The following is a 27753-nucleotide window of genomic DNA, read 5'->3' as shown; positions in this document are numbered from 1 at the left end:
CTTTCTAGTTTTCATTTTCCTCTTCCCTCCCTGTCTCTTTCTTTGTGGTGCAGAGGATTTGTTAAAGATGACAAGCCTGTGAAATGGACCCTTCTGCCTGAAGAACGGAGTGCAAACACCCCAAAACACTAGTTTCCAATTAGCTAAGTACCGCAGACCGCCTGTTTTTCAAATGCCAGGCCACGGACCCCCTACTTTTAAACATTTCAATCTCCCTATGGTCATTTTTGTTATGTGAATGGTGATGCAGACCACCCTGGGTGGACTCCGGGTCCGCAGACCACCTGTTGAGAACCGCTGCCCTAATGAATAAATAAATCCAGCTGCTGTCTTTTGGGGCTTTTCCGAGCCGCTGATTCGCTGGCGCTCAGAGAGGTCCGCTGCCGAGAGGGACGTGAGCCCACCCCGCAAGGTCCAGAAGAGGGTCACAGTCAGAGTTTGACTCGGGGGACACAAACCCACGCAGCGAAAGAAAGACACAGAGGCCAGAAAGAAGTCTAACACCTTTTATCTCTTTTAACCCTCAGGGTTTTGCTTTTTCTCAAGAGGTTCCAACACAGTGTTTTGTTTTCTTCACTTCTGCAATTCCGGGTGTGGATGGACACAGCAACTCGTGAGCGGGTCACATGGCTTTGGAGTGTGTCAACAGCTACAAAGGTGAAGGTGAGAGTGAAGAGCATAGAAAAGGGCTCAGCCCCCCCCCAAGAGTGGTGCTCTCCTAAGAGTTGGGGGGCCGGTCGGGTGCTGGCTGCCTCTTCCGTCCCATGACCTTTCTGCTCTTCCCAATGGGCTTCCAACTAAGCAGAACAGAGATATCTATATATACATATATAGATATATATGTACGTATAAAGCACTAAAGGTGGTGAAAAACATTCTCAACTTACCCCGCTCCCCACAAAAAACACGTTTCATCTAAACCAACCGTGGCCCCCAACCCAGGCTCTTGGGGGACCCTATAAAACTCCCATCAGTGCCCCAAAATATCCCCCCACCAGGGGCACCAGGGTTGGTGAAGACCGTCCTAAACAACCCACACAGGACTCGAACACAGTGCCTGTCCTGGTTGGGGGGCAGGAGGACGGGAGGGGAAAAGGGGGTTTCCTTCTTCTACGCTGCACCCCTTGACTCCCGCCTGCTGCTGTGCCCAGCCAGGAAGATGTAAAAGTGATCCTATAAATTATGGGGGGGAGAGGACAAAAAAACTTTCAATACATTAACTGTTTTGTATATGGTTGTTTTTTGTTTGTTTGTTTGTCTTTTTTATAGAAAAAATGCACATTTAAAGGGGGGTGGAGAACCCACACCTTTTCCTTCCTTTAAAAAAAAAAAGAAAGAAACATAAGTTTAGTGTCACATTTTGCAAGGGGAGAGGGGGCACGTTCTGCCACCCCACCCTGGTGCTCCTTCAAACATTAAGGGAGGGAGAAAAAGGGAGGTGGTATTTTTAGGTGGGGGAGAAGGTTTTTTGGAAAGGGGTGTGCTTTGGCTGGATTTTACAGAGTAGTCTTTGTGGATTAAAGCATCCCAAGATGAAGAAGACAGGCCTCGGGATGAAACGCAACACAACACACTGCTGGCTTTCAACATAAAGAGGTAGAAGAAATTGGGGGGGGGGGTGTTTTGAGGGGGTAGGAGAAAGGTGATCTCCGAGAGAGAGAGAGAGAGAGATCAATTTCAGGGGGAATTTTGGCTCCGGACCCCCCAAGAGGAAGCATCGGCTATGGGCCCAACCAGATTTTTAAAGGGTAGGATGGAGAGTTGGCCCCAAGGAGGAGATGGGATATTTTTAAGGGAAGGGGGGCGCTGTTGCAGGGAGCGACCTCAGAAAGCCAAGCACCCCCCCCCAGTGGAAATAAACAGCTCCCTGCCAGGACCCCAAACTGGGGAATCGGAGCTGCCTCTTAAAATAAGCAGACACACACACTGCCCCCAAAGACCCTGTTTCACTCTTTAAAAAAAAAAAAAGTTTTTCTTTTTTAAAAAAGGGTCCTGTAGGTAAATGGACCACCCTCCAGGCAGATTTTTGAGGAGGGGCCCCTGAACTCTGCCCCTTGTCAGAGCAGACCCGACCCTCCATCCCAGGCCAGGAATGCCTGGCCATGGGCCTTTTGGGGTGGGGCTGCTGGCCAAACACCACAGCTCCCCAAATCCTAAATCTCTGCGCTTGACCAGGGTTAGAAGCTCGGGGGTGTGTGTTAAGGGGCGAAACATGCAAACAGACCAGACACAGAACAGTGTGGGTAAGGTTTGCTGGGGGGCTTTGGAAGTGTCTTAGTGTGGGGTGGGGAATCCCTACCCCTGCCCCCCCAGTACCCACAGAGGTCCCTCTCGTCTCCCATTCCCTCCACAGACGTGCCCCAAGGGGGAGAGGGAGGCTTCAGAACTCCACTTTGCAGGCTGGGAAGGTCTCATCCTGCATGGCCACCATGCTGTTGCTGCCCAGGACGGTGACGCCCAGCGCCTGCTGCTGCTCCAGCGTCTCTGCGTACCACTCATGCATCACCAGGGAGTCAAAGGTGGGGATCAGGGTCACCTGGCAGGGAGGAGGAAGGAAGGAAGGAAGGAAGAGGGTGAGCGTCTGTTGGCCACAGGAGTTTTGCCCTCCCTCTCGGCAAGGCGGCTTCAAACACTAAACCACCCTCCCAAGGCAACCATCGGCTTTTGTGTGCAAGCCTAAGGTTCTAGACCTCAATGTCGCTGGGAGGGAGCAGTGCTGGAAATCTGCCAGGCACCAGTGCAGAATGAAGCCAATTCAAGCTTCAAAGGAAATATTACAGATCCTTCTCTCCAGGACATTTTGCTTTCCCTGTATTTATCTACCTGCTTAATTTATAGAGCTGCCCCATAGCAGAAGTGCTCTAGGAAGGCAGTGAGGGGTGAAAATGTCAGAGTAGGAGCTGGGAGAACAGGGTTCGAATCCCACCTCACGTGTGGCCCTGCAAAGATCTCTGGGCACCAGCTGGCGACCGACATCTCCGCCTGGCTGGCCCCTCTGGCTTTCTTAAGCAGGTTAGCAGAAGAGCTTATTTCTTGCATTTCTATCCCAAGGAGCCCATGGTTCACCCCCCTCGTCCGTTAATCTCTACAACGACCCTGTGAGGAGGTGAACAGGCTGTGACTGACTCAAAGGTCAGTTGCAGCTGCATGATGGAGTGGGGATTCGAACCCTCATCTCCCACATCCTCGTCCCAACACTCTTAACCACTACAACGCACTGCCTTCCTAGGGTCCTTCTGCTATGGGGCGGCTCTATAAATTAAGTCGGTAAATAAATATGGGTAAAGCAAAATTTCCCTTAGAGATGTGAAATATTTCCCTGATGCTTGAATTTATTTTATTCCGGGATGTTTTATTTTATGATTCAATGTGTTGTAAATAGGGCTGGCCAATAAATTGACATAGGGACGTGGGTGGCGCTGTGGGTTAAACCACAGAGCCAAGGACTTGCCAGTCAGGTTGGCGGTTCGAATCCCCGCGACGGGGTGAGCTCCCGTTGCTCGGTCCCTGCTCCTGCCAACCTAGCAGTTCTAAAGCACATCTAAGTACAAGTAGATAAATAGGTACCACTCCGGCAGGAAGGTAAACGGCATTTCTGTGCGCTGCTCTGGTTCGCCAGAAGCGGCTTAGTCCTGCTGGCCACATGACCCGGAAGCTGTACACCAGCTCCCTCGGCCAATAAAGCGAGATGAGCGCCACAACCCCAGAGTCGGCCACGACTGGACCTAATGGTCAGGGGTCCCTTTACCTTTACCTATATATTGACATATTGTCCAAAACTAGTTTCAAGTCCATACTGTGTTATTGGTTTCATAATTTTTGACCTGGCAATATATTGTGAATCTTGTGTGCGTCAGCTATACAAAAATCACAATGTAGAAAAACCCGTGAAGCCAGCTCCATCCTTATTTCAGACATTGTGATCTATCAGTATATTGTGATGTTTAGCTGGTGATGTCTCCCGATGTTGAAAACCAGATTATTGCCCAGCCCTAGTTGTAAACCGCTTTTAGGTTTTTTCTTTAAAATATAAAGTGATACAGAAATGAAAAACAATATAACAATAATTTTCAATGTTTTAAAAAGAAGAAGCACCACCTCAGTTTAAGGTGCCATTTGGCAATTCGCTTATATTTCCGAGTTTCTATCCCTAATCCTGAGCTTTGCCCAGCAAGCAAAAGTATCCACCGCAGGAGAAAAACAAGGTTTGCCTTCCCTGGCACAAAAAGAGAAGGCAGCCGCTCTCACCCTGGAGACCACGAAGGGAGCAGGCAGTGCCTAGCTGCCTCCTGGCCCCCTGCTTGCCATGTTACCCATTCTCTAACCCTGCCACTGACTGCCACCCTGGTTTCAGTGGGCACCAAACGAGTCCCGCTAGAGAGCATCCTCGGCATAGGAGGGCCTCGATCCCAGGAAGGTTCCTGGCCGGCAGCACAAGACCCCAGCGGGATCTCCAAGCAACCCACTGGCCCTGCCCACCTGGGTGTCATGCGCCCAGTGCTGCTTCCCAGCCAGGAGGGCGTCCAAGATCCTCCGCATGACGCCCTCCTTGATGTGGTCCTCGCCGCTGATGACGTAGCACTGCGACCGGACGTGGCGGAAGAAGTCCTCGTCCACCCACTGGGCACTCGCTGAGCCCGGGATGTAGGCCAGCTCCAGGTAGACAGGGGGCCGCACGGAACTGGGCCTGGCACCTGGGGGACGGGAGAAAAATGGGGAGCGTTGGCTGCAAGATGGGCATGGAGGGGAGACGCCGGCTGGGATGCCCCCACCCTCCACTGGATGCAGCACAAACACAAAGGAACGGCTGCAAAATCAGAATTTAACCCAGCTATTTGCACACAGGAAAAATGACTTTTCTTCTCTGCTGCCCATGTGCATCACAACATGGAGCACATAAAGGGAGATGGCCGCTCTGGGGCTCCACGAGGTCCAAAACGCCGAGGTGCTGCTAGGCACTTGCAGAGAACATTGAGATTGAGAACCACCCAAGAGACCAGGCAGCCTGTTTGGCTCCTCACCTGAAGTACACAGATTCAAAACAATTTGGGTGGAGATAAAACCCGCCTCCCTGTTTATCTGGACAAGGCCTGATCCGGGCACCCTCCCGGCACTGTGCTTGGGGCTGATGAGATCCATCCTTCCATCCCTTCCCGTCCCTTCCTCTTCTTACCTGCAGGGCATGCTCTGCCTGCCCCCAAGGACGGCCTGCTGCTTGCTGGCCGCTGTCCAAGGGATGCCCGGTGGTCCCCACTGGCACGGGAGGCAGCCGACTCACTTCGGCTCAGAGCGGGCGCCCGGGCTCTCTCCCCAACGCTGGCCGAGGAAGGCTTGATGCGGCTGCTGTTGTGGGCTGCGCCTCTGGGGGCTGAGTCTGCTTTGGGTGGAGCTGAGCCCACCCGGGTCGCTGGCCTCTTGCCCTTGGCCGCCCCTTCTCGGTCAGGGTCCACCATGCAGATGCCCGGCTGAGCGGGGAGCGGGAGAGGGTCCTTCAGGGCGGCCGGAAGAGGATCGCGAGCCCGCGCCAGGCTCTCAGGGTCATCGTCCGAGTCCAGCCCGCCATCCGCCGTGATGGAAGGGCACTCTTCTGTGGCGGGCGGGATGTCAGAGTCTGAGAGGGTGGGCAGCGACTCGCTGAGTGACGTGGGTGGGGTCTCGTCGGCCAGGGGGTAGGGCTTGCGGCTCCGTGGGCCCTTTCGCTGGCCCACCAGCGGCTTGGTCAGCTCCTGGGAGAAGTCACTGCTGTTCGACATGTCCCGGGGGCTAAAGTTGGCTGAGGGCGAGCGCTCCGACTTGGGGTGCTCAAACTCGCACGGGGACACCAGGCAGAGGTCCACATCATGGGGTGAGTCAGAGCGGCGGGCGCGCCGTGCCAGGGAGTGGCCGTCCAAGCGCTGGGCGTGATGTGGGTGGCAGGGCCGGACGGGCAAGGATAGGCCACCTTTGCCCACGTCCGGCTCTGGGGTGAGTCCCCCCGGGCGGGCGTTCTCTGCTTCCTCCTGGAACTCGGTGACTGGTGGCAAGACCTGCTCGAAGGACATGGAGAGGGACTCATCCACCTCGGTGGAGTGCGGCGAGCCCACTTCGGCCGGCAGTGAGGGCGTGGTGATGGTGGGCGAGACGTCCGGGAGGTCATCGCGGAAGAGGCCGGGTGACAGGCATCCTGACGGCTTCTCCTGCGAGGAGCTGGAGTTGTCCCGCGAAACACGGAGCCCGGTGGCAGAGCCGTCTGGGCGCCAGGAGTTGGTCAGGGCCGCCGGCTCCTCGGCCATGACGACGTCCTCGACGGGGGACTGGTGGAAAGGAGTGTGCCTGGTGCTGGCCGGGCCTGAGCTGGCCGGAGACATCATTTCCAGGGTCTTCTCTTCGGAGCTGCCGCAAGCCTCCTCGCCCTCGGGGTGGAGCCCTGCCTGCGTGCCCGTGGGGGTCTGCTCAAAGTTGACGCTCCGCTCACTCCTGGGGGTCTTAGCCAGTGGCGATGGGGGGCCTGCACCCCTCAGCGGAGAGCTGGCCTCCAGGTGCCGGAAGGGCTGGGGGCTCTCAGGGTCTCCCCCCGTGCACAGGCCATTCTGGGCTGCCAGCACCCCGTTCCCGGGACACTCCAGCGGCGATGGCTCCAGCTCGCTCTCCGCTGTAGTGATGCCCTCGTCTGTCGACTCAGCCCCCAGGACCTCTGGCCGAGAGTCCTCCCTCGCCCCATTCTCCGTTGATGACTTGGACCCATCCGAGAGGCCACCTGCTGCCCCCTTGGCGCCGCTGGGCATCTTGAGAGGAGCCTCTTTCAAAGGCTGGGCTTTCGGCTTATCCGCCTCCTTCTTGAGGCTGGGGAGGGTCTTCTTGAAGCTGCCCATCTTGGTGGGGGGCCTCTTGGCTTCCGCGCTGGCTGACCTCCTCAGCTCCCGACTCGGCTGTCTCACTGCTGCCTTCTCCTCCGCCTTTGCCTCCTTCTTGGCCACCGTCTCCCTCCTGGGGGGATCCACCTTTGCCTCCCGTTTGGGCACCTTTCCCGGGGGGGCAGCGTCATTCTTTGGCAAGAGTTTTTTTGTGTCCTTCTTGGCCACTGGCTTCTCCTTCAGCTGCTTGGGCCTCACAGCAGAAGACGGCTCCACCTTGGTACGAGTCTCCTTGGCCTGCTCCTCCTCCAGGCTGCCCTTTGAGGTCTCGCTGGGCGCCATGGGGCGCTCTCTGGTGCCTGCCGCCTTTGCCTCCCTCCTTTCCTTGGGCTCTGGGAGGCTCAGCCTGGAGCCAGACTTGAGGCTCTCCTGGCTGGTGGTCCTCTTCTGCTGGCTTTGTGGGGTGCTGCCCGAGGAGGACCCTGACTCCAGGTCCTTCTGGGTGACCACTGGATGTTTGAGGAACTCCAAGTGCCGGACCTTCTCCAGCCCCTCCAGGATCTTGCTCTGGGGCGTGCAGCCGGGGAACAAGACCCGGACGATCTTCTCTGTGGGGCTGACGGGGTGCCAGACCAGGAGGGCGCAGATGGAGGTCACACAGTGCAGGGGCAGCTCCAGCCCCTGGGGGCAGCCGTTGCCGCACCAGTGCTGCATCAGGACCTCCAGCTCCTTGCTGCCTTTCACCGGGTTCAGGATGTACATATCTAAGCGCCCAACGCCCATCTTCTGGAAGAGGACAGTGGGCTCCACCTTGGGGCCGCCGTCCCTGCAGAGTGGGCTGGGCCGGATGCCCAGCTTGTCCAGGTAGTGGAGAGCCAGGTTGGCCTCGTCGCAGCTCTTCAGGACGCCCGAGTCACCGGCAATGGTCTTCAGCTTCTCGGAGGCGTTGAGGAAGACGACGCCCAGCTCTGGGGAGATGAGGTTCTTCACGGAGTCCTCGTTTGGCGAGCCCTGCGAGGAGGGATCCTCTTCCATCTCGGCCAGCTTCCTCTGCAGCAGGCTGTTAACGCCGGGTAGGCTGTCTGTGCCCACGTGCGTCACCAAGATGGAGTCGATGCGGTCGAGGTGGCACACCAGCTTCCAGAAGGACGAGCGGGGGTTGGAGCCGCCATTGACCAGGATGTTGAAGCCGTTGACGGCAAAGAAGGCCGAGTCGCCCCTGCCGCCAGGGAAGATATAGCAGCAGGGGCGGGACAGCTTCAGGAAGCCGACAGTGCTGGGTGGCTCCAGGAGGTCAAAGGGCGACGGGGGGTCCAGCGACTCCGAGAGGTACTCCAGGAACTCCTGCAGGCCCTCCATCTCGGGCAGCACGGGGCCTGGGTTGAAGCGAAGGTCAATGAAGTCCAACAGGTTGTGCTGACCCAGCCGGGAAGCTTTCCATTCCCCAAAGTCCGGGCAAATGACCGTCAGGCTGGTCCTGGCAGATGGGTCTGCAGAGCTGAGCAACTCCCCAACCTGGCACAAGAGAGAGAGAGAGGTGTCAGTGCACTATGCACCATATACTGTAGTGACCACATAACACTGGTACTAAAGGATCTTCACTCGCTCCCAATACACTTCCGAGAACAATTCAAAGTGTTGGTGCTTCCGCCCTGTATACCTGAAGGAGTGTCTCCATCCCAAATGTCCACCCTGGACACAGAGGTCCAGCTCTGAGGGTTTTCTGGGGGTTCCCTCATTGCAATTATGTGAAGCAACAGGGAGCCACCTCCCATCAAACGTCAGCTGAACAACCATGAAACTTTTTGAAGACATCTGAAGGCAGCCCTACACAGGGAAGTTTTTAATGGTTGATGTTTTGTTACAATTTTTATATGTGCTGGAATCCACCCAGAGTGGCTGGGGAAACCCAGGCAGATGGGTGGGGTAAAATAAATAAATAAATAAATAATGCCAGTCATTTGGGGTTCCTTTTCCAGTCGGAAGAGTCACCCAGAAAGTCTTCCAAAATCTTTCTCCTTTCAGCTCTTCTATTGGTGAATTCCCACATTGGAATAAACACCTTGCCCCTTCCAGTAGCGTCTCTACCCCCATCATTCAGTCCGGACACTAGGTCCTCCTCCAAGGTCTTCTGCTGGTTCCCTCACTGCGAGAAGTGATGTTACAAGGAACCAGGCCTTCTCCGTAGTGGTGCCCAGCCTGTGGAACGCCCTCCCATCAGATGTCAAGGAAATATTTTTTTTTTTTAATAATATTTTTATTAAGTTTATGAAATACAGAAAAAAAGAATAAAAGACAGATATAGAAAATAAAGTAGAGAAGTTACAAATTTCCATAATCCTTTTTTTCAGCAAATCCAATGGACTTCCCCGCATCTTCCTAACCCTGCGTTCTCTGTGATACAAAACATCAGCAATTTGTTAACTTATTTCAAAACTTATTGTATCTTTCATTTTATCATGTTATCTAATTTCCAAAGTGTTGTAACCGACATCTTATACGTTTTAGCTTAAACATAATAAAGTTATTTCATTATTCCACCTCTGACTTCTTGTACCTTAATTTTCATTTCATTAGTTTACAATTGCTGAAGCTAGAATTTCCTCAAAAGTGCATTTTTTAACATTCATACAACTTATAATGTTTTTTCAAATAGTCTTTAAATTTTTCCCAGTCTTCCTCGACTGTTTCTTCTCCCAAGTCTCGGATTCTGCCAGTCATTTCGGCCAGTTCTATGTAGTCCATCAACTGCGTCTGCCATTCCTCCAGCGTGGGTAAATCTTGTGTCTTCCAATGCTTAGCAATCAGGATCCTTGCTGCTGTGGTAGCATACATTAAAAAAGTTCTATCTTTCTTAAGTACTCTCTGGCCCACAATGCCCAGAAGAAAGGCCTCCGGTTTCTTAGGTAAGGTAAATCTAAGTACCTTTTTTAGTTCATTATGAATCATCTCCCAAAAGGCCTTCACTTTCGGGCAAGTCCACCAGAGGTGAAAGAATGTCCCTTCCGCCTCTTTACATTTCCAACATTTGTTGTCAGACAAGTGATATATTTTAGCAAGTTTGACTGGGGTCATGTACCACCGGTATATCATCTTCATAATATTTTCCTTCAAGGCACTACATGCCGTAAATTTCATTCCGGTGTTCCATAACCTTTCCCAGTCTTCAAACATAATGTTGTGCCCCAAGTCCTGCGCCCATTTTATCATGGCGGATTTGACTGTCTCGTCCTGTGTATTCCATTTAAGCAGCAAGTTGTACATTCTCGAAAGTAGTTTATTTTTTGGCTCTAACAGTTCTGTCTCTAATTTCGATTTTTCCACCTGGAATCCAACCTTTTTATCCACTTTAAAAACCTCCTGAATTTGAGCATAGTGCAACCAATCTCGCACCTTGTTTTTTAATTTTTCCAAGCTCAGCAACCTCCAATTGTCTCCAATTTTTTCCAATTATTTCCCAATATTTAGGCCAGTAGGCTTCCATGTTAAGTCTCTTACGTGCCTTGGCCTCCACCGGTGAGAGCCACCTCGGAGTCTTACTCTCCAATAAGTCCTTATATTTTGTCCAGACCATCAAAATTGCTCTTCTGACAATATGGTTTTTAAACAATTTGTGAACTTTAACCTTGTCATACCACAAATATGCATGCCACCCAAAAGCATTATCAAACCCTTCCAGATCTAGGACATCAGTGTTTTCCAATAAGATCCAATCTTTCAACCAGCAGAAGGCTGCAGATTCATAATATAACCTCAAGTCTGGCAGGGCAAATCCCCCTCTTTCTTTCGTGTCAGTTAGTATTTTAAACTTTATTCGGGGCTTTTTGCCCTGCCAAACAAACTTAGAAACATCCTTCTGCCACTTTCCAAAACATTCCACTTTGTCCACGATCTGTAGGGCCTGGAACAGAAATAACATTTTCGGCAATACATTCATCTTTATAGCTGCTATTCGGCCCAACAAGGAAAGTTTCAATCTTGACCATATTTCCAAATCTCTTTTGATTTCTGACCAACATTTCTCATAATTATCTTTAAACAAATTCAAATTTTTGGAGGTCAGATACACCCCTAGGTATTTTACTTTTTTAACCACATTTAATTCTGTTTCTTTCAGGAACTCATCTGTTTCTGTAGTTGTCAATTTTTTTGCTAAAACCTTAGTTTTTTGCTTATTCAGCTTAAATCCCGCCACCCGACCAAAGTCAGAAATTAATTCTAGCACTCTTTTAGTACTAGAGACTGGCTCCTGTAATGTTAATACCAAGTCATCTGCAAAAGCTTTCAGTTTGTATTGTTTCACTCCGACCTCAATTCCTTGTACAGACCGGTCCTTTCTAATCATGTTCAATAGCACCTCCAGAACTGAAATGAACAATAGGGGGGATAGGGGGCACCCCTGTCGCGTCCCTTTTTCAATTTCCCTCTGTCACCACATTGTTTACTATCAGCTTAGCTTTCTGTTCTGAGTAAATTGCCTCTATTCCATTTTCAAACCCCCGCCCCACTCCCATCCCTTCCAAATTTTTCTTCATGAACAGATGTCAAGGAAATAAACAACTATTTGACTTTTAGAAGACATCTGAAGGCAGCCCTGTATAGGAAGGTTTTTAATGTTTTACCATGTTTTTACTATTTTGCTGGGAGCTGCCCAGAGTGGCTGTGGTATAACAACAACAACAACAACAACAACAATTAACATCACAACTTACAACAACAATGACTATTAACATCACAACTTAATGATGACTGGGTTGCCCAACAACAACAACAACAACAACTATTAACATCACAACTTACAACAACAATGACTATTAACATCACAACTTAATGATGACTGGGTTGCCCCAGCCACTCTAGGTGGCTTCCAGCATACACAAAGGCATAAGAAAACATTAAAAGTAGAAACTTCAGAAGTCTTCTAAAGGTTGTATAGTTACAGTACTTCTAATGAAAATGGAAGAAAAACGAGGCCCAGAGCATCCTTCTTCCTCTCAGCCTCCACACCAACCGCTTCCTACCCACTTTGGAAGGATTCATTTAAGAGAGGGTCTTTGCCAGCCCTTTCCCGCTTTTGCCACCCCAGCCCATTCAGCATCACCGGCTAACTCCTCCCTGCTGCTCCAGGCTGCTGCTGGGGAGACGTACCTCCTTGTCGGCGAAGATCTGGATGAAGTCTCGCAAGGAGAACGTGCCCGTCTGCAGAACCAGCTCCCCCGTCTCCTCGATGCAGGGCCCAGCAAAGATCAGCAGCTTGTGGCGCGAAGGGTCCGTGACCAGGTTGCAGAGCTGCAGGGTGAGAGAGAAAGTCAGGCCTCGGAGGGAAGGCCCTCAGATTTTCAGCCTCTTGGGGCTTATTTCCAGCCAACCCTCTGTCAACAGAACCACAGAACTGTAGAGTTGGAAGGGACCCTGAGAGTCATCCAGTCCAACCCCCTGCAGTGCCGGAAAAGACTCTAGAGCCTTGTTGGGTTTTCCTATTTCCAGGCCCTGGGAACAGTCCACGGACTCTCCAGTGCCATGCAAAGCTGGCGTGGGTGTACCATGCAGGCCCCAAGACCCGTTTCAGAAGCAGGATTTTACCCATTCATGTTCTCTGGAGTTGGGCTCTCCACCCCAAATCACCCAAAGGGGGCCCACCGTCCTCTTCGTGCAATGGCCAAATACCCTCTTAAGAACCCAGGGATCCAGATAGACTGCCTGTGGACCTGGAGCTTCCACAGAAGCCTGGCTGCTGGATCAGGTCAAAGGGGCCCCATTGAGCCCGGCATCCTGTTCTCACAGCGGTCAACCCAAGGGGAAGAAAGCGTAAGCAGGACCCAAGCCCTAGAGCCTTCTGCCCTCAAGCTGCATCTTCTGGCAACTCGCCTCATTGCAGATGGACTTGTCGGAAGGGTTCAGCAGCACCAGCGTCTCCAGGAGTTCTCCGCGATGGTGCAGAGCCCGCTGACCTGGGGAGGGAAAACGAGGCGACAGAGTTGAAAGGGAGGCTCCGGGGCAGAAGGACCACAGTGTCGTGGCGCTGGAAGGGACCCCCAAGGGCCATCTAGCCCAACCTCCTGCAAGGCATCACAGATTCACATAGCAGCATTAAGATAGAGACAGCCTGGCTCTCAATGCCGTTCCAAATGAACCCTAGCAATACAATTTGCAGTTGGGTTCCTATTTAGCATATTGGGCGAGCCAGCATGACAGCGATGTGGGAAAGAGGATCGGAGTGATCATTCTGTGACATTAGGGCAGTTGACAAAGCTGCATTGTAACGTTTGAATCTGTGTGTGTGCATAATGGGATATATATAATCGTGTGTGTGTGTGTGTGTGTGTGTGTGTATATATGAGATTTGCCTTTACATTGTAGGGGGTTGGAAGGGTCCCGAGGGTCATCTAGCCCAACCCTCTGCAATGCAGGAATCTCAGTTATCAGTTATAGCACCCAGGACAGATATCTTGAAGGAGAATACACCACATCTCTAGGGAGGGGTCCATCCCACTACTGAACAGTCCTCACCCTCAGAAAGTTCTCTCTGATGTTTAAAGGCAAAGAAAGCAGTGGTTCTGGAGGGGAGGGCTGCCCACTGCAAGGCTCCATCCGCCCAGAAGGTGGCAGTGCAGCACTGCCAGATTCCAGCAAGGCCAGCTGCTGGATTCTCTCTCTTCCTCCTCTCAATCCTGTGAGATCTCTGGCCGAAAGGCTTCAAGAAACCCAAAGGCACCTGAAGAGGGTTTGTCTGATCAGGAGTCTCACCAGCCGTCGATCCCACAAAGGTCAGAGCACAACTATTAAGAGGAGTTTAAAATGGCCCTGGGGCCATTTTAAGGCTGCTTGAGGCGAGCAATCAATTTGTGGGGTGGCAGTGGCTGGAACCGCAGATGGGGCTTGTGCACCAGGGAAGGGAGTCCATCTCAGAGAAGCAAAACTCTGATCCTAAATCTCTGCTACCTCGCAGGGTATCTTCAGAAGATAAGGCTCAGGAGCAAACCCTACACAAATCCGGAATGGAGTCCCAAAGACGGCCGGGATGGCACCTTGTACGTCTCCTTCCGGCAACTCCTGCAGCCAAGCTGGTACCCAATGTCTTGCTCTGCCTTCCTTTGGACACCATCAGCTGGGCCGAGATGGGGGTCTTGTCTGGACCCCCAAACACATGGGCCAGGCTTGTGCCTCGGAAAGGTCCCTTCGGTGCTGCTCATGCAGCTGTTGGACCCCCAGAGACACACTCCACTGTCTCTCGAGACAGACCGACGACAACCAAGTGGCTGCAACTCAGACGCCTGCCTGCAGTGTCCCAAAGTGTGGAACTGGAGCCCTGAGATTTCTGGCGATCACGCCAGCTGGGAGCTCCGAAAATATTAAACTGCCCCTGCTGCGAAGGAGGGTAAGGGTCCCATCAGGGTTCTGGGCGCTTGGCCGAGAAGCTGCTGGCTCCCTTTTGATGGACAAAATACCAGGGGCAGCCAAAGGAGCAGGCCCTGAGGGTGATGCTGGGCAACTTGAGGGGCCTCCACACCCAGGCAGAGATTTTTTCTTTAAAATATGAAGCGACATAAAAATGAAATGAAAAATAATGGTAAACATTCTGTGGTGGCAACAGTTTAAGGTGCCATTTGGCGATCAGCTTATATATCTGAGTTTCTGACCCCGATACCTGAGCCTTGCCCTGCGAGCAAGGGCCACTGTGTCTCCAGTGCAAGAGAAAAACAAGGTTTGCCTTCCTCCTGCACAGAAGGAGAAAGGAGGCGGACGCTCTTGCCCTGCGGACCAAGAAGGGAGCAGGTGCTTCCCAGCAGCTCCTGCAGCCTCCCTGGCCCAGCATTCCACTGTTAGTTCAACATCAGGCAGAGTGGGTGGGCAGAGTCATCTGAGGACACAGCCGGCTCATTCCTGGAGGGGGGAGATGCCCACGGGGACCGGATGAGCCTGCTGTTGACACGCTTGCCTGCCCAAGAGCAGGGAGGGCATTGGCAGGTGGGGAGGCCCTAGTCCGCATTGTCAGAGGGATGGGGGAGGTGCCTCTGCCACCTCCTTACCTTTCACAATATCGGAGAAGGTGGCTGAGTGGCGGGAGACAAAGAGCTTCAGCTGCTGGTCAAGGTTGCAGGCAGTCAAGTCGATGTCCCAAGAACGGATCCCTGGAGGAGGGAGGGAGGGAAGGAAGGAAGGAAGGAGAGAAAGTGGTGCTAAGCAGACTGCCAAGCATGGGAGGGCCACTGCGGCTCTTGGCCGCCCATGTGCTCCCTCTGGCTGGTCCCTCCAGAATTATGAGCAGGAGAACTTGTTTACTGCATTTATCTCCCACCATTTTGTCCAAGGACTCCATGGTTCACTCCCCCCTCCGTTAATTCCTACAATGGCCCTCTGAGGTAGGTGAAGAGTCCATGACTGACTCCAAGGCCACAAAGTGAGCTTCATGACGGAGTGGGGATTCGAACCCTGATCTCCCAGGTCCTCGTCCGACACTCTAACCACTACACCCACTGGCTCCCTAGAGCACTTCTGCTATGGGGCAGCAATTAAGTTGGTAAATAAATATGGAGAAAGCCAAATGTCACTTAGAGAAGGACCTGAAATACTCTCCTTGATGCTTGAATTTTATAAATGACATTGTCCAACATATGGCAAAGTATAAATCATCAGCCCCTGCCCTGGAAGGCAAACACCTGAATATACTGCTATATGCGGATGACATGGCGGTCATGGCACTCACTCGAAGGGGTCTACTCAGCATGCTGGAGGGGCTCGCAGCTTATTGTTCCCAAAACTCTCTAAAGATAAATTATGATAAAACAAAAATTGTGGTGTTTACTAGAGCTCGACATACATTTAGATGGTCTCTAGATGAACACAAAATTGAACAATGTCTCCTTTTTAAATATCTTGGTATCACTTTCCAAGCCACATCTAGCTGGCTTGCCCACTTCAAGACTGTAGCACTTCTAACATGTAGGACAACTGGTGCTCTGCTCAGTTTCTTTTATTCGAAGGGAGGGCAACAGGTGATCCCGGCACTAAAAAATTTTGTTGGAAAAGTGATTCCACAGATGTTATACGGAGTAGAACTCTGGGGTTGGAATCAGAAGCTGTTAGAACGGCTTGAAATCTTCCAAAATTTTTATCTCAGAAGAATTCTAGGCCTCCCTCAGAGTACTCCGGCAGCTCTCCTAAGAGTGGAAGTAGGATTACCTTCTGTGTCTGCCAGGGCCCACTTAAGATTCCTGCGCTTTTTCACCAACCTCATAGATGCCCCGAACACCTTATTGGCTAAACAAGCCTTTATATCATTACAAAATAATACCACTTGGCATAAAAGCCTACTAGACATTCTATCCAGATACAACCTACCTGAGTTTAATACTCTCAAATGGTGGAGCCCTGATAAAGTTCGGGAATGGATCTTTGAAAAAGACGCCTTTTTGGACTCCACCAAGATAAAAAACTCAGGGTTTTCCTACTGGTTCCCCCGAGTAAAAGCAGTCAAAATCTGTGCCAACTACTTGGTGGATATCACCGATCCCATCCTTCGGAGAGCTTTCACTATGGCACGGTTTCAAACATTGCCAACTGCCTACCTGACCGGTAGATACACAAAAACCCCAGTAGAACATCGTTTATGTCCTTGCTTTATGAAAATTAAAGAGGATCTTACACATTACTTCCTCTATTGCCCCATTTACTCGGGCTTTAGAGACGCATTGCTGCAAATTATACCCAACTCTATAACCAGTCCTGAAGATAGAGTGAAATTTTTGTTAGTTGATGCAAACCCACGCATTACCCATGTGGTAGCGGTCTTTGTGATGAAGGCCATGAAAGCCAGGGAAAGATTTATAGATGACAATGTAAAGACCCCTTCATCGTCTGTTTAACTCGCTGCTTGTTTTCCCTCCTTTTCTATCTTGTGGGAAGAAGGTTTTGTTGGCATAGTATGTAATGAATTTTAATATTTTTAACTACTGTAGTGTTGATTTTTGTGCACAGGCATGGTCCTCACAATAAACGGATTTGATTTGAGATGCTTGAATTTGTTTTATTCTGGATTGTTTTATTTGATGGTCTAATGTGTTGTCAACCACTTTGAGATTATTTCTTTAAAATATAAAGCCATACAGAAATTAAATGAACAACAAGACTAATAATTCCCATTGCAAAAAAAGGCGCTCAGGCGTTCCATTGTGGCGACTGCAACTGAGGTTTAAGGTACCATTTGAAAATTAGCTTATGTATCTTGAGGTTCTATCACTGCTCCTTCCCCCGATTTTTACTCCTCTGCTGCTTTTCAGGTGCCTTGGTTCCCACCTCCTGGGATCTCTTCCCAGCCATCGGAGAACTACTCTTGCTGCTCCATGATAATAAACAACAACAACAACAACACAGTGGTAGCTCGGGTTATGTTACCTTTGGGTAACGTAATTTCGAGTTATGAACGCGGCAAACCCAGAAGTGTATACTTCCAGGTTTCGCCACGCGCACATGCACAGAAGCGCTCTATCGCGCCATGCGCGTGCACAAAAGCAGCGCCTCTGGATACGGACTTTGCAGGGTTAGTATAGACCCCCAGGACGAATCAAGTTCGTATCTGGAGGGTTCACTGTAATAATAATAATTTATTATTTATACACCCCCCCCCCCCAGTCTGGCTGGGTTTCCCCAGCCACTCTGGGCGGCTTCCAACAAAAGATTAAAATACAATAATACCATATCCCCCACGTGTTTAGCTGCTGACCAGAGCTGACAGCTCCCCCTTCCCTCACAGGGACCGGACGGCAAACATCCCAGCAGCTTTCTCCCTGTATGGCACAGACATCACATCAGCTCAGTTTTGCAAGAGACAGCCATAACGGCAAAGAGGATCTCTCTCTCCAAAGCGCCTAAGACAGCAAGGCAAGATGAGAAGATCAAGGACCGGCCACAAGAAACCACAAGTTCATTCAGCCTGCAGAACAAGGAGGTGAGTTTTGCTTTGCTTGCACTGAGGCCCCAAAATGTCTCTTATGCCTCCCCCCCCCCATGACCCACTAGCTTACATAAGACCAGCGCAGGTGGTGTCAGCTGAGATGCAAGACTGCAGCTCTCAGAAACTGGCCTGGCGCGGCACGTGGGTGTTTGCGCGTCTTCACTGCGGCTGCATGCTGCTTGCCGCCTGAGCAGAGCCCAGCGCCACCAGCATGGGGTTCCTGAGGGCGCAGGCAGCAACAGAGCGAGATCCCAAACGGGGGTGGGGGGAACCAGAAATGCCGCTGCTGCTGTTTGAAGGAGCCTGGGAAAGACTGAGAATGAGGAGCTTGTGGGATTCCCCAGCGAGGCAGCAGCAGGAGGTAGTGATTTAAGACTCCGGATAAGTGACAGTGGGAAACTGGAATCATTTCATCAAGCTCCCCATGGCAGAGAGTTTTCTGAACACTGAAGTTGTTACTGAGCGTGGTAGCAAAGAGCCCTGCTAAATAACTTGGAAAAGCAGTGCCTCAGTCTTGTTGAATTAAACTAAAACGAAGTTAACTGAGTTTTGAATAACTGTGCAATTGTTACTGTATAATTTTATTGGGGTACACATAATCTTCCTCAGTGGTTTGGAAACCGCTACTCTGAATAATGCTTTTTATGGGGTAGGGGAGGTGGCCGAGGGGAGGATCTTGTAGACCCAAAGGGTTTTGGAACCAGTGTTCAAAATTCCCCAGGTGCCAGGCATGTTTTGCAATATTAGATATTGCTACTAGTTGGGACCCTGTGGAGATCTCTGGGCACCAGGCTGACAGATGACATCTCCAGCTTTCTTCAGCAACTCAGCAGAAGAGCTTCTTCACGGCAATGATCTCCCACCTTTTTCTCCCAGAAGTCCATGGTTCACCCCCTCCTCTGTTAATCCCTACAATGACCCTGCGAGGAAGGCAAAGAGGCTGCAACAGACTCCAAGGCCGCCCAGTGAGTTTCCTGAGGGAGTGGGGATTCAAACTCTGATTGCTCTCACCACTACACCACCCTGCCTTCCTAGAGTCCTCCTGCTGTGGGGCAGCTCTATGAATTAAGTTGGTAAATAAATATGGGGGGAGCCAAATGTCACTTAGAGGAGGACATGAAATATTCTCCTTGATGCTTGAATTTGTTTTATTCTGGATTGTTTTATTTGATGTCTTAACCGCTTTAAGGTTTTTTCTTTAAAATATAAAGTGCTATAGAAATGATAATGATGAAGTTAATAAACCCTATGAGGGGAATGGCACCTAGACATTCCGTTGTGGTGACCGTAACATAGGTTTAAGGTATATTGGCAATTAAGTTAAATATCTGAGTTTCTAACACTGTTGGAAACCACTGATATAAAGACTTACACAAGCAGCAATCATTAATAATAATAATAGTAATAATAGTAATAATAGTAATAATAGTAATAATAGTAATAATAATAATAATAATAATAATAATAATAATTTATTTAAGACCCGCCCATCTGGCTGGGTTTCCCAAGCCACTCTGGGAGGCTTCCAGCAAAATATTAAAATACAATAATTCATCTTCCCCCAGGTATCACGGAATAACCCCACCACTTGGCCTTCCATCATACATGTCATCTCTTTCATCTGCACCACACCGACTTGCATTTATTCGTGCAAGGTTCAATGTTTTTCCATCGAACCTGTTGAGCTACAGATTTTCCAAGGGTTTGGTGTCTCCGCTATGTGAGTGTGACGGGAAAACAGTTGAATCTCTTCCTCATGTAATGTTCAACTGTCCCTTACATAGCATAGCCAGGACTAAATTCCTGGGTCCTGCTTTACTGCGCTTGGTTGGCAGGCCTGTTGAGTCACATGCCGCACTGCTCTTGCAGGATACAGATCCTTCTGTAACTCTGCAGGTGGCGAGATTCCTGAATGCGGTTATCTCACACACAAAAACCACCAAAAAACAGCCACCACGAAAACTAATTGGACAGTCATGATGAGAGTGCATGACGGATCTCGTCTCCAGTTCTCCTTTTTCTGTGAACCGTCCCTTGGATCTTTCCGGGCCCCAAGCTGGTACTTGTCACTGCTCAATGACCCACCCTTGCATCGTGGTGTTCCCCTTCTGTTGTTAGATGTATTGGTTTTTATACTTCTGTGCTTTTATGTTTGTACATATTTTATGGGCTAATAGCCATAAATAAATAAATAAATAAATAAATAAAATAATTCATCAAATATGAAATATGATGGCCAGCAGCAGGAAAAGCGCCCACCAAACTTAGAATCACAGAATGGTAGAGTTGGAAGGGACCCTGGGGGTCATCTAGCACAACCTCCAGCAATGCAGGACTTGCAATTAAAGAATCCCTGCCTGGGGAATCCATACCCAGCTTCTCCGAGAGATGCTCTTACAATGCGCGCGGGGGGGGGGTCCCCTCTTATGCAAGCTGACTTCAGAGGGCAAGCTTATTGCAGAGGGTTACGTGGCAACGAGACAGGGTACGTGTTCCTCCAACACCAGCTTCTGCCTGGAGACGGCATCCGCGAGTCAGAAAGCCACCAGCTCAGAGAATTATTAGCAAATACTCCTTTGACCAGCCAGTATTTAAATTAAGCAACTGTTCAGGAAAAAGAGGTTTCCGCCACCTCTCAAAGGTCCCCAATCATCCGCAGCAAGAGGAGCGGCTCAAGTTCCCAGGAAATGCCCCAGTTTCTCAACCTCCTGGAGGCTGCCTGCAGCTGCTGCAAGAGCAGCCAGAAGAGAGAGCTCTGCTGGCAGACGGGAAGGGAAGGAACCAAGCAGGAGAGGAGCCGAGACCCACTGGGCTGATTTTTACCCCACCTTCCTTCCAGGTTCGCCTTTTGGCATGCGAGTCTGGCTTTAGCAGAGGCACATCCAGAGTTTGCAGAGCATGGTGCTGATGACACCAAGGTTGCAGGTTTGATCCCTGGCGCATGGGACAGCTGCATATTCCTGCCTTGCAGGGGGTTCAGCTAGATGACCCTCAGGGTCCCTTCCAACTCTACACTTCTAGGATTCTACTACAAATATGATTTGAAAACTGCACGAGCACTGGAGGCATACCAGTTGCTGGAAGCCACAGGAGGGGAGAGTGGTCTTGTGCTCGGATCCTGATTATGGGTTTGCGGGAAGAGGCGTTGGGCTGACCTCTGTTGAGGAGAGGATGCTGGATTGAAGGGCCCCCTTTGGCCTGATCCAGCAGGCCCTTTTTGCGTTCTTAAGACAGACCCACCCTCCGCCACAAGCCCTGTCCCAGGAGGCTGCTGCCTTTAGCCCCTATGGTCAAGGAGCCTCCGACTTCAAAGCACCTCCGACCCATCAGAGGGGGGGCCTGAGTTGCAGGTGGGTGCCCTCTCCCCCATTTCTTCTGAAACCATCACAATGTTTCTGCCCCGTCTCCATTAGCGGCTTTCACATGGGTGCTGCTTACAGAGGCTCATCTGGATCAAAGCTGCAGTTTTTTTGCAGCTCTGAGCTCTTAAAATGGAGAGTGAGACAAAGGATGACCACTCCTATCCCTAACAGCGAAGAAGAGGAGGAGGAGAAGGAAAAGAAAAAGAGTCTGAGGCTCTCTTTAAGCGTCCCCCTTCTGCTTCCACGCCAACCGGGACTCTTTTCCTTTTTCAAAAGCACCAGTGATCTCAGAGGTCAGCTGCAGCTGCTTCCTGTTTGGTGTCCGGTCAGAGGAAGCCTGGCGGCAATGCAGCGGAGAAGGCCAAGGTGGCCCCTGCAGGGTTTTTTCAAACAGAGGCCGCATTTCCTGAGGAACATCTGCCAGCAGCCACATGCTGGTGGTGGACATAGCTGAACCAACTAGGGGGGTGGGGTGCACCCTTTTATCTCTTTCTGCCCCCTTTCCTGAAGGACATTGAGAGTTGCCTTCTACTGGGATGCTTTAGTTGCAATCCCTGCATTGCAGGGGGTTGAGCTAGATGACCCTTGGGAACCCTTCCAACTCTTCAGTTCTAGGTTCCTGCAGCTCAGTGCAGTCTGCTCTGACTGGCAGCAGCTCTGCAGGCTTCGAAATGAGACCAAAGGAACTCCTAGGGCCTAGGCTCTCTATCCAACAAAAAGCAGGGCTTGAGTATGGGAATGGGGTGCTCCATCATTAACAGACCAGGCTGGAGGAGGCACAAAGCTGGCCCCATAGGTGCTGGAACAGCTAGAAAGTGGCATGTCAAAGGTTTAAATAAAATCTTCTTTCTTTAAAATGCTGATTTGTAAAACAACGATCCACTCCAGTTAAAAGAAATGGGGGCAGGCCCACAAATTTTCCACAGAACAAAGGAATCTACTTCCCCAGCTGTGATTCCCTCCTACCCTGCTGACCTAGAGCAACAATTTTTTATTTTTAAAAAATTAAATTTGTATACCGCTCTTCATCTGCAGACCTCAGGGCGGTTTGCCACATAAAAATATTGCCACAGGGAAAGCACAAAACCCATTGTTGTTATCCTTGTTCATTGAACACACACAGTTGCGAAGAGTGACTCCAAATACAAATGTCCACTTTGGGCACCTTTTCCCTGTAGCTGCTTTGGAGTACAATTCCCATCAGCGTCCAGGCTCATGGAGAGCAGTGTGGTGTAGTGGTTAGGGTGTCAGACCTGAGAGACCGGAGTTTGAATCCCCAATGCCACCTCAAAGCCACTGGGTGACCTTCAGCCAGCCACTCCCTCTCACTGGCCTTCCGGCCTTCCTCCCCGCCCCCTTGAGTGATGCATCCTGACACAGCAGCTCAGTGGTGCTTCCAGGCAGCCCCTCATCCCTTCCAGGAACGTCTCCTGAGTCAGCCGCACAACCGGCCAGATGCCCAGATGGCTCGCAGCCAGAGTCCCGGAGGAAGGAGTCAGCTGCCCCTGGAGCCAGCCCAGAACTGCCTCTGGCTCCCGCTCTGTGCAAAGAGGAGAGAAGGGGATGGGGTGCCTGCTTCTTTTGCCCATTTAAGGCTCCAGCCAAGTCAGCCTGAACCTGCACAGAATGAGGAAGCCTCTGGATTGGGGCCAGCAGGAGAGGAGGAAGAGCCAGAAGGCAGGCCTGGGCATCCAGCCAACACCAGGATTCAAGAGCCTCTGCTTTCCTTTAGGAAAAGAAAACAAGGTTCTAGACCTCATGGCTGCAGAGAATCTTGAAGTGGCTGCATTTGCTATTGCATGAGGCAAAGAAACTACACAACATCAGAGTCAGCCTGCAGCAGAATGGAAATCCCTGGGAACCCCAAGTGGGAATAGTTGCTGTGGCTCTCAGGTCCTGCTTCCCAAGCGGAGTCTCAGATTGGCCACTGGGAGGACATGAGGCTGACAGCGTTAAAAATCGCCCAGGCATCAGGTGTGCTTTGCAACTGGCGAGGGTCCAATGGTGACCACATGGAGATCTCTGGGCACCAGGTTGCAGACTCACATCTCCATCTGGCTAGTCCCTCCAGCTTCCTTAAGCAGGTCAGCAGAAGAGCTAATTTACTGCATTTATATCTCACTTTGGAGAAAAGAGTCCATGGTTCACCCTCTCCTCAGTTAATCCCTACAATGACCCTGTGAGGTAGGCTAGGAAGCTGGGACCGACTCCAAGGAACCCCAGTGAACTTCATGATAGAGTGGGAATTTGAACCCTGATCTCCCAGGTCCTAGTCCGACATTCTCAACCCTACGCCACGCTGCCTTCCTAGAGCACTTCTGCTATGGGGCAGCTCTATAAATTAAGCAGGTAAAAAAATATGAAGAAGGGAAGGATGTGAAATATTTTCCTTGAAGCTTGAATTTGCTTTGTTGTGGATTGTTTTATTTGATGGTCTAATGTGTTGTCAACCACTTTGAGATTATTTCTTTAAAATATAAAGCCATACAGAAATTAAATGAATAACAAGAATAATAATCCCCATCGCAAAAAAGGCGCTCAGGCATTCCATTGTGGCGACTGCAACTGAGGTTTAAGGTGCCATTTGGCAATTAACATATATCTAAGTTTCTCACACTGCACTCTGGTCCTGCTTCCCATGGGGGGGGGGGTCTCTGATTGTCCACTGGGGAGACAGGAGGCTGTCTGCATGGGCTCCCTTTGGTCTGACCCTGCTGCACCCAGGTTCTTCTTACGTTCACATAGCTCTCAATTCAGAAAGACAGCCTTCACCAACACATTCTTCAGAGCAGAATTGAGCCGGGCACAACCCTGGCAAATGGAACGTTTCTCTCCATGGCCAGAGCTTCTCGGGGACCCAATCCCTGCGTGTGACTCGATGCGGAGCCTCTGAGGCAAGCAGCGCCTTTCGCCCCGGCAGCCAGCTGTATCCCTAACAGGTGTGCTTGTCTCCCACCTCACAATGCACCTTGCGGAAGAGGCTGGGCCACACCCTTGAACAAAACACAGGCCCTGCAGGTATGGCGAGGCAGAGCAGGAGCAATTAAGAGCAATTAGCTCTCAGAGGGCAATTAGGAGAAGGGATTCTGCCAGGATCCTTTAAATGCCACTTGCCTCTCTGCCTGGGTTTCACTTGCCAGCTGGAACTCTGCCCCCCTGAACCCCAAGGCACAGCGATGCAGCCTCCATCGCAAAGTCTCGAGTGACTCCAGTGACAAGGGCATGACACTTCTTCGCCTGGAACCCTCCAGCTGGGGGTGGGGGCTGACGGTCTTTTGGGGCAAAGGGGCCACATTCTGAATTTTTAGCTACTTACAAGGGTCCCAGAACCACTGCAGCCTCACACAACAGAGAGTGTGCAGTCGCAATGACGCTTTCCTCATCCCTGGGTCATGGGTAGGGGGAAAGGTGCCTAGATCCTCTGTGGCATCTAGGTTTAAGGTGCCGTATGCTCCAGAGCAGAGGAAGATGGCCAAAGAGAGATGGGCAAGGCTTGCTCTGCCTTCTGGGCCAGGGGGTGGCTCGGAGGTCTCGTGCTTTTGAACGGGGTGCTGCACACCCGGAACACCGATTTTAGAGCCATGTTTTCGTCCGTCCTCACTCTGCCCCCTTCCCCACAGCTCACCACCCATTCCTGAACAGGCCTGACTCCCCGCAAGAGCCCTCCCCAGACCAAGCCACCCCACATGCTTCAGATTCCTCTCCCCATTTCGCCACCGAGGAGCTCTCTTCCCGGCTCCCTCAACCAAGCCACAAATCAGCCCTGCTCCCTTTGCAAACACACACAGCTTCTTAGCCCCAAAAGTGCTATTTCTTAGGAGCCAAATATACACTCTTTTTTTAAAAAAAGAGAAAACTGACAAAAGCTGCTCTCTCTCTCTCTCTCTCTGGGTTTTAACGCTCCTACAAAGCCCTCTGAGGTACCGGTATTTAAATCCAAGCACAACTCATGCTCAAACATCTGTATGTTCTCCTTGCTGCATGGAATGAGACCTGAATGGAAAGTGCTCAAATTAAAGGCTTTCAAAATGGAAGAAGCATCAACAGGGAGCAAGGTAACATTCACATGTGGCTGCGCACTCGCATCTTATTTTTACTTGCAAGCAAGCTCCGCCGATCCCGAAGGGACCTACTCTCAAGCGTGAACACAAAAGGACAACCTTATTTTTTTACATGGGCAATATGGAAGAAGGCTCTTGAAAAACCAACAAGATGATACGGAAATTGTGCTAAGCCTGGATGGACAATTGCCTTCCTACATGAAATTGCAGTGGTACCTTGGGTTACATACACTTCAGGTTACATACACTTCAGGTTACAGACTCCGCTAACCCAGAAATAGTACCTTAGGTTAAGAACTTTGCTTCAGGATGAGAACAGAAATCGTGCTCTGGCAGCGCGGCGGCAGCAGGAGGCCCCATTAGCTAAAGTGGTGCTTCAGGTTAAGAAGAGACCTCCAGAACGAATTAAGTACTTAACCTGAGGTACCACTGTATTTTAATTTTAAAACAAAAACACACACAACTTGCCAGTCTAGCCTGGCAAATCCCACATTCTGACAGCATATGATGAGTATACAATCAATTTCATTTTTGATTGCTGCAAGCCTCTTGCTTGGGAAAACTTTGCTACCTAACGTGAATTGGGGAGGAGGAGGAGGAGGTTGTTTTGTAAGCAAATAAAAATCCATCTCAAACAAAGAGAAAGAGGGAGAGCTTATGCACAAGACATAATAAAAATCTGAATAGAACGGCCTTCCGCTGCTCTTCTGCTTTATGTTTTCATCTTATCTTGCTTGCTGACTTCTGCATTAGGTTTATAAAGGCAGAGCTCAGTAGCAGAGAGACTGCCTTGGAAGCAGGGGCCCCACATTCAAGCCCCAGCGGAAAGATCCCTGCCTGAATCCCTGGAGATCCAATGCTGCCAGTCAGTGCAGGCATTACTAATTTATGTGGACTAAGGGTCTGACTCCATAGAAATCCGCTCCCCATCTTCCTATATCTAGCCCTTTCTCCCTCCAAGGAGTGCAAGGTAATGGGTATAGTTCTCGCCCTGCCCCTTTCATCCACACAACAACCCTGTGAGGCAGGTCAGGGTGAGAGATGGGGTGTCTGGGCCAAGGTCATCATTTCAGGCTGAACTGTGGTCTCCACATCCTGGTCCAGCACTCTTAACCGCTCTGAAGTTACCACAGCCAGCAATGTTAGAAACTCAGATATATAAACTAACCTCCAACGGGCACCTTAAACAGAGGTTGCGGTTGCTGCAAGAGAATGTCTAGGCACCATCTTTTTGCAATGGCAAAAATGGAAGATCAGGGTTCAAATCCCCACTCCTGGGGGACCCTGGGTCGGTCTCAGCCTCTTCACCTACCTTGAGGGTTGTTGTAGGGATTAATGGAGGAGGGGGTGAACCATGCACTCCTTGCAGAAAAAGGTGGGAGACCAATGCAGTAGATAAGTTTTTCTGCTGACCTGCTTGAGAAAGCTGAAGCTGCCAGTCAGATTAAGATACCAGGATACAAATTCAATAAATACTTAACAAAACACTAAGTTGCATCCAACAAATCAGTCCTACTCAGATGGGCCAAGTCAGTGGCCTCCCTTCTTCCCAGCGGGCCTCCTCTTCTTCCTCCTTCTCCCTGTATGGCTAACTTTAGATAGACAAAACAAAACAGATTCCTTCCAGTAGCACCTTAAAGACCAACTAAGTCAGTTCTTGGTATGAGCTTTCGTGTGCATGCACACTTCTTCAGATACTTCTTCAGATTCTTCAGCTTTCGTGTGCATGCACACGAAAGCTCATACCAAGAACTGACTTAGTTGGTCTTTAAGGGGCTACTGGAAGGAATCTGTTTTGTTTTGACTATGGCAGACCAACACGGCTACCTATCTGTTTAGATAGACAACCCTTAATGTCAAAACGTTTCCAGTGAGCGAGTGTCAGTGTTATGCTGAGAGGAGCGGGAACCAGACTGGTACTGTATGATGATGATCCAATATATGCATATACTTCCCGAGACAGAAAATGCATTTGTAGAACACTAAACCTATATACGTAGAAGACCCATAGACACCCACACGCACCCACCCACACATCTACTTGGCTGAAGACGAAACAAACGTACCAAGACAGACACAAAGAAAGCCAAATACTCCTAAAGACCCCAGTTCAGCTCCCTAAGAGGAGGGAGACCCCCCTGCCGGCCCCTCCCGCTCCCCCCTCACCGTCTCGCACGGCCCTCAGGACCGCCGCGCGGAGCCCCCCTCGTCCGCCGCCGGCGCCGAAGACCACCACGAGGGAGAAGCGGGCCTGGGCGGGGGCCGCCGGGGGGGCTCCCCCTCCTCCTCCTCCTCCTCCGGCCACGGCCGCTGCTCCCGACGCCGCCATCTTGTGAGGCGCCCCGCGGAGGCGCCCGCTGGCCCCGCCCACCGACGCCCCACCCTCGGAGGCGCCTCCCGCGCACCAGCGCCCGCCAATGAGGGGAGCGCAGGGGCGTGGCCTGGAGGGAGGGGGCGGGGACGGCGGGAGCCCCGGGCTGCACTGAGCATGCGCGGAAGGGTCACAGCTGCGCAGAGTGCGGGAAGGGGGCGCCTCCTGAGCG

General features: G+C 50.9%; 1 protein-coding gene across 1 annotated transcript; it reads right to left on the bottom strand.

Annotated features, from left to right (window-relative positions):
- Nucleotides 1–492: 492 nt before the first annotated feature.
- MAP1S (microtubule associated protein 1S) lies at nt 493–27561 on the bottom strand. The gene is made up of 7 exons (XM_081846034.1): nt 27377–27561; nt 14864–14965; nt 12702–12784; nt 11982–12122; nt 5174–8348; nt 4480–4694; nt 493–2536 (listed from the first exon to the last, which is right to left on the bottom strand). The coding sequence occupies exons 1-7, from the start codon at nt 27537–27539 to the stop codon at nt 2381–2383; spliced, it is 4035 nt and encodes a 1344-aa protein (XP_081702160.1). The 5' UTR covers nt 27540–27561; the 3' UTR covers nt 493–2380.
- Nucleotides 27562–27753: the final 192 nt, after the last annotated feature.

This window comes from Podarcis erhardii, assembly GCF_964252035.2.
Source record: "Podarcis erhardii genome assembly, chromosome: 18".
Lineage (NCBI taxonomy): Eukaryota > Metazoa > Chordata > Lepidosauria > Squamata > Lacertidae > Podarcis > Podarcis erhardii.
The sequence above is the reverse complement of the archived record's forward strand: the minus strand, read 5'-3'. Positions and strand labels throughout refer to the sequence as shown.

What these genes read in the sequence shown, in the direction of transcription:
- MAP1S (XM_081846034.1), bottom strand. Translation starts at nt 27,539, where the DNA reads ATGGCGGCGTCGGGAGCAGCGGCCGTGGCCGGAGGAGGAGGAGGAGGA. An exon ending in CCTGAGGGCCGTGCGAGACG is followed by an intron (nt 14,966 to 27,376) that starts GTGAGGGGGGAG and finishes TCCCTCCTCCAG; the next exon opens with GGATCCGTTCTTGGGACATC. An exon ending in AGATCTTCGCCGACAAGGAG is followed by an intron (nt 8,349 to 11,981) that starts GTACGTCTCCCC and finishes CTCTTGTGCCAG; the next exon opens with GTTGGGGAGTTGCTCAGCTC.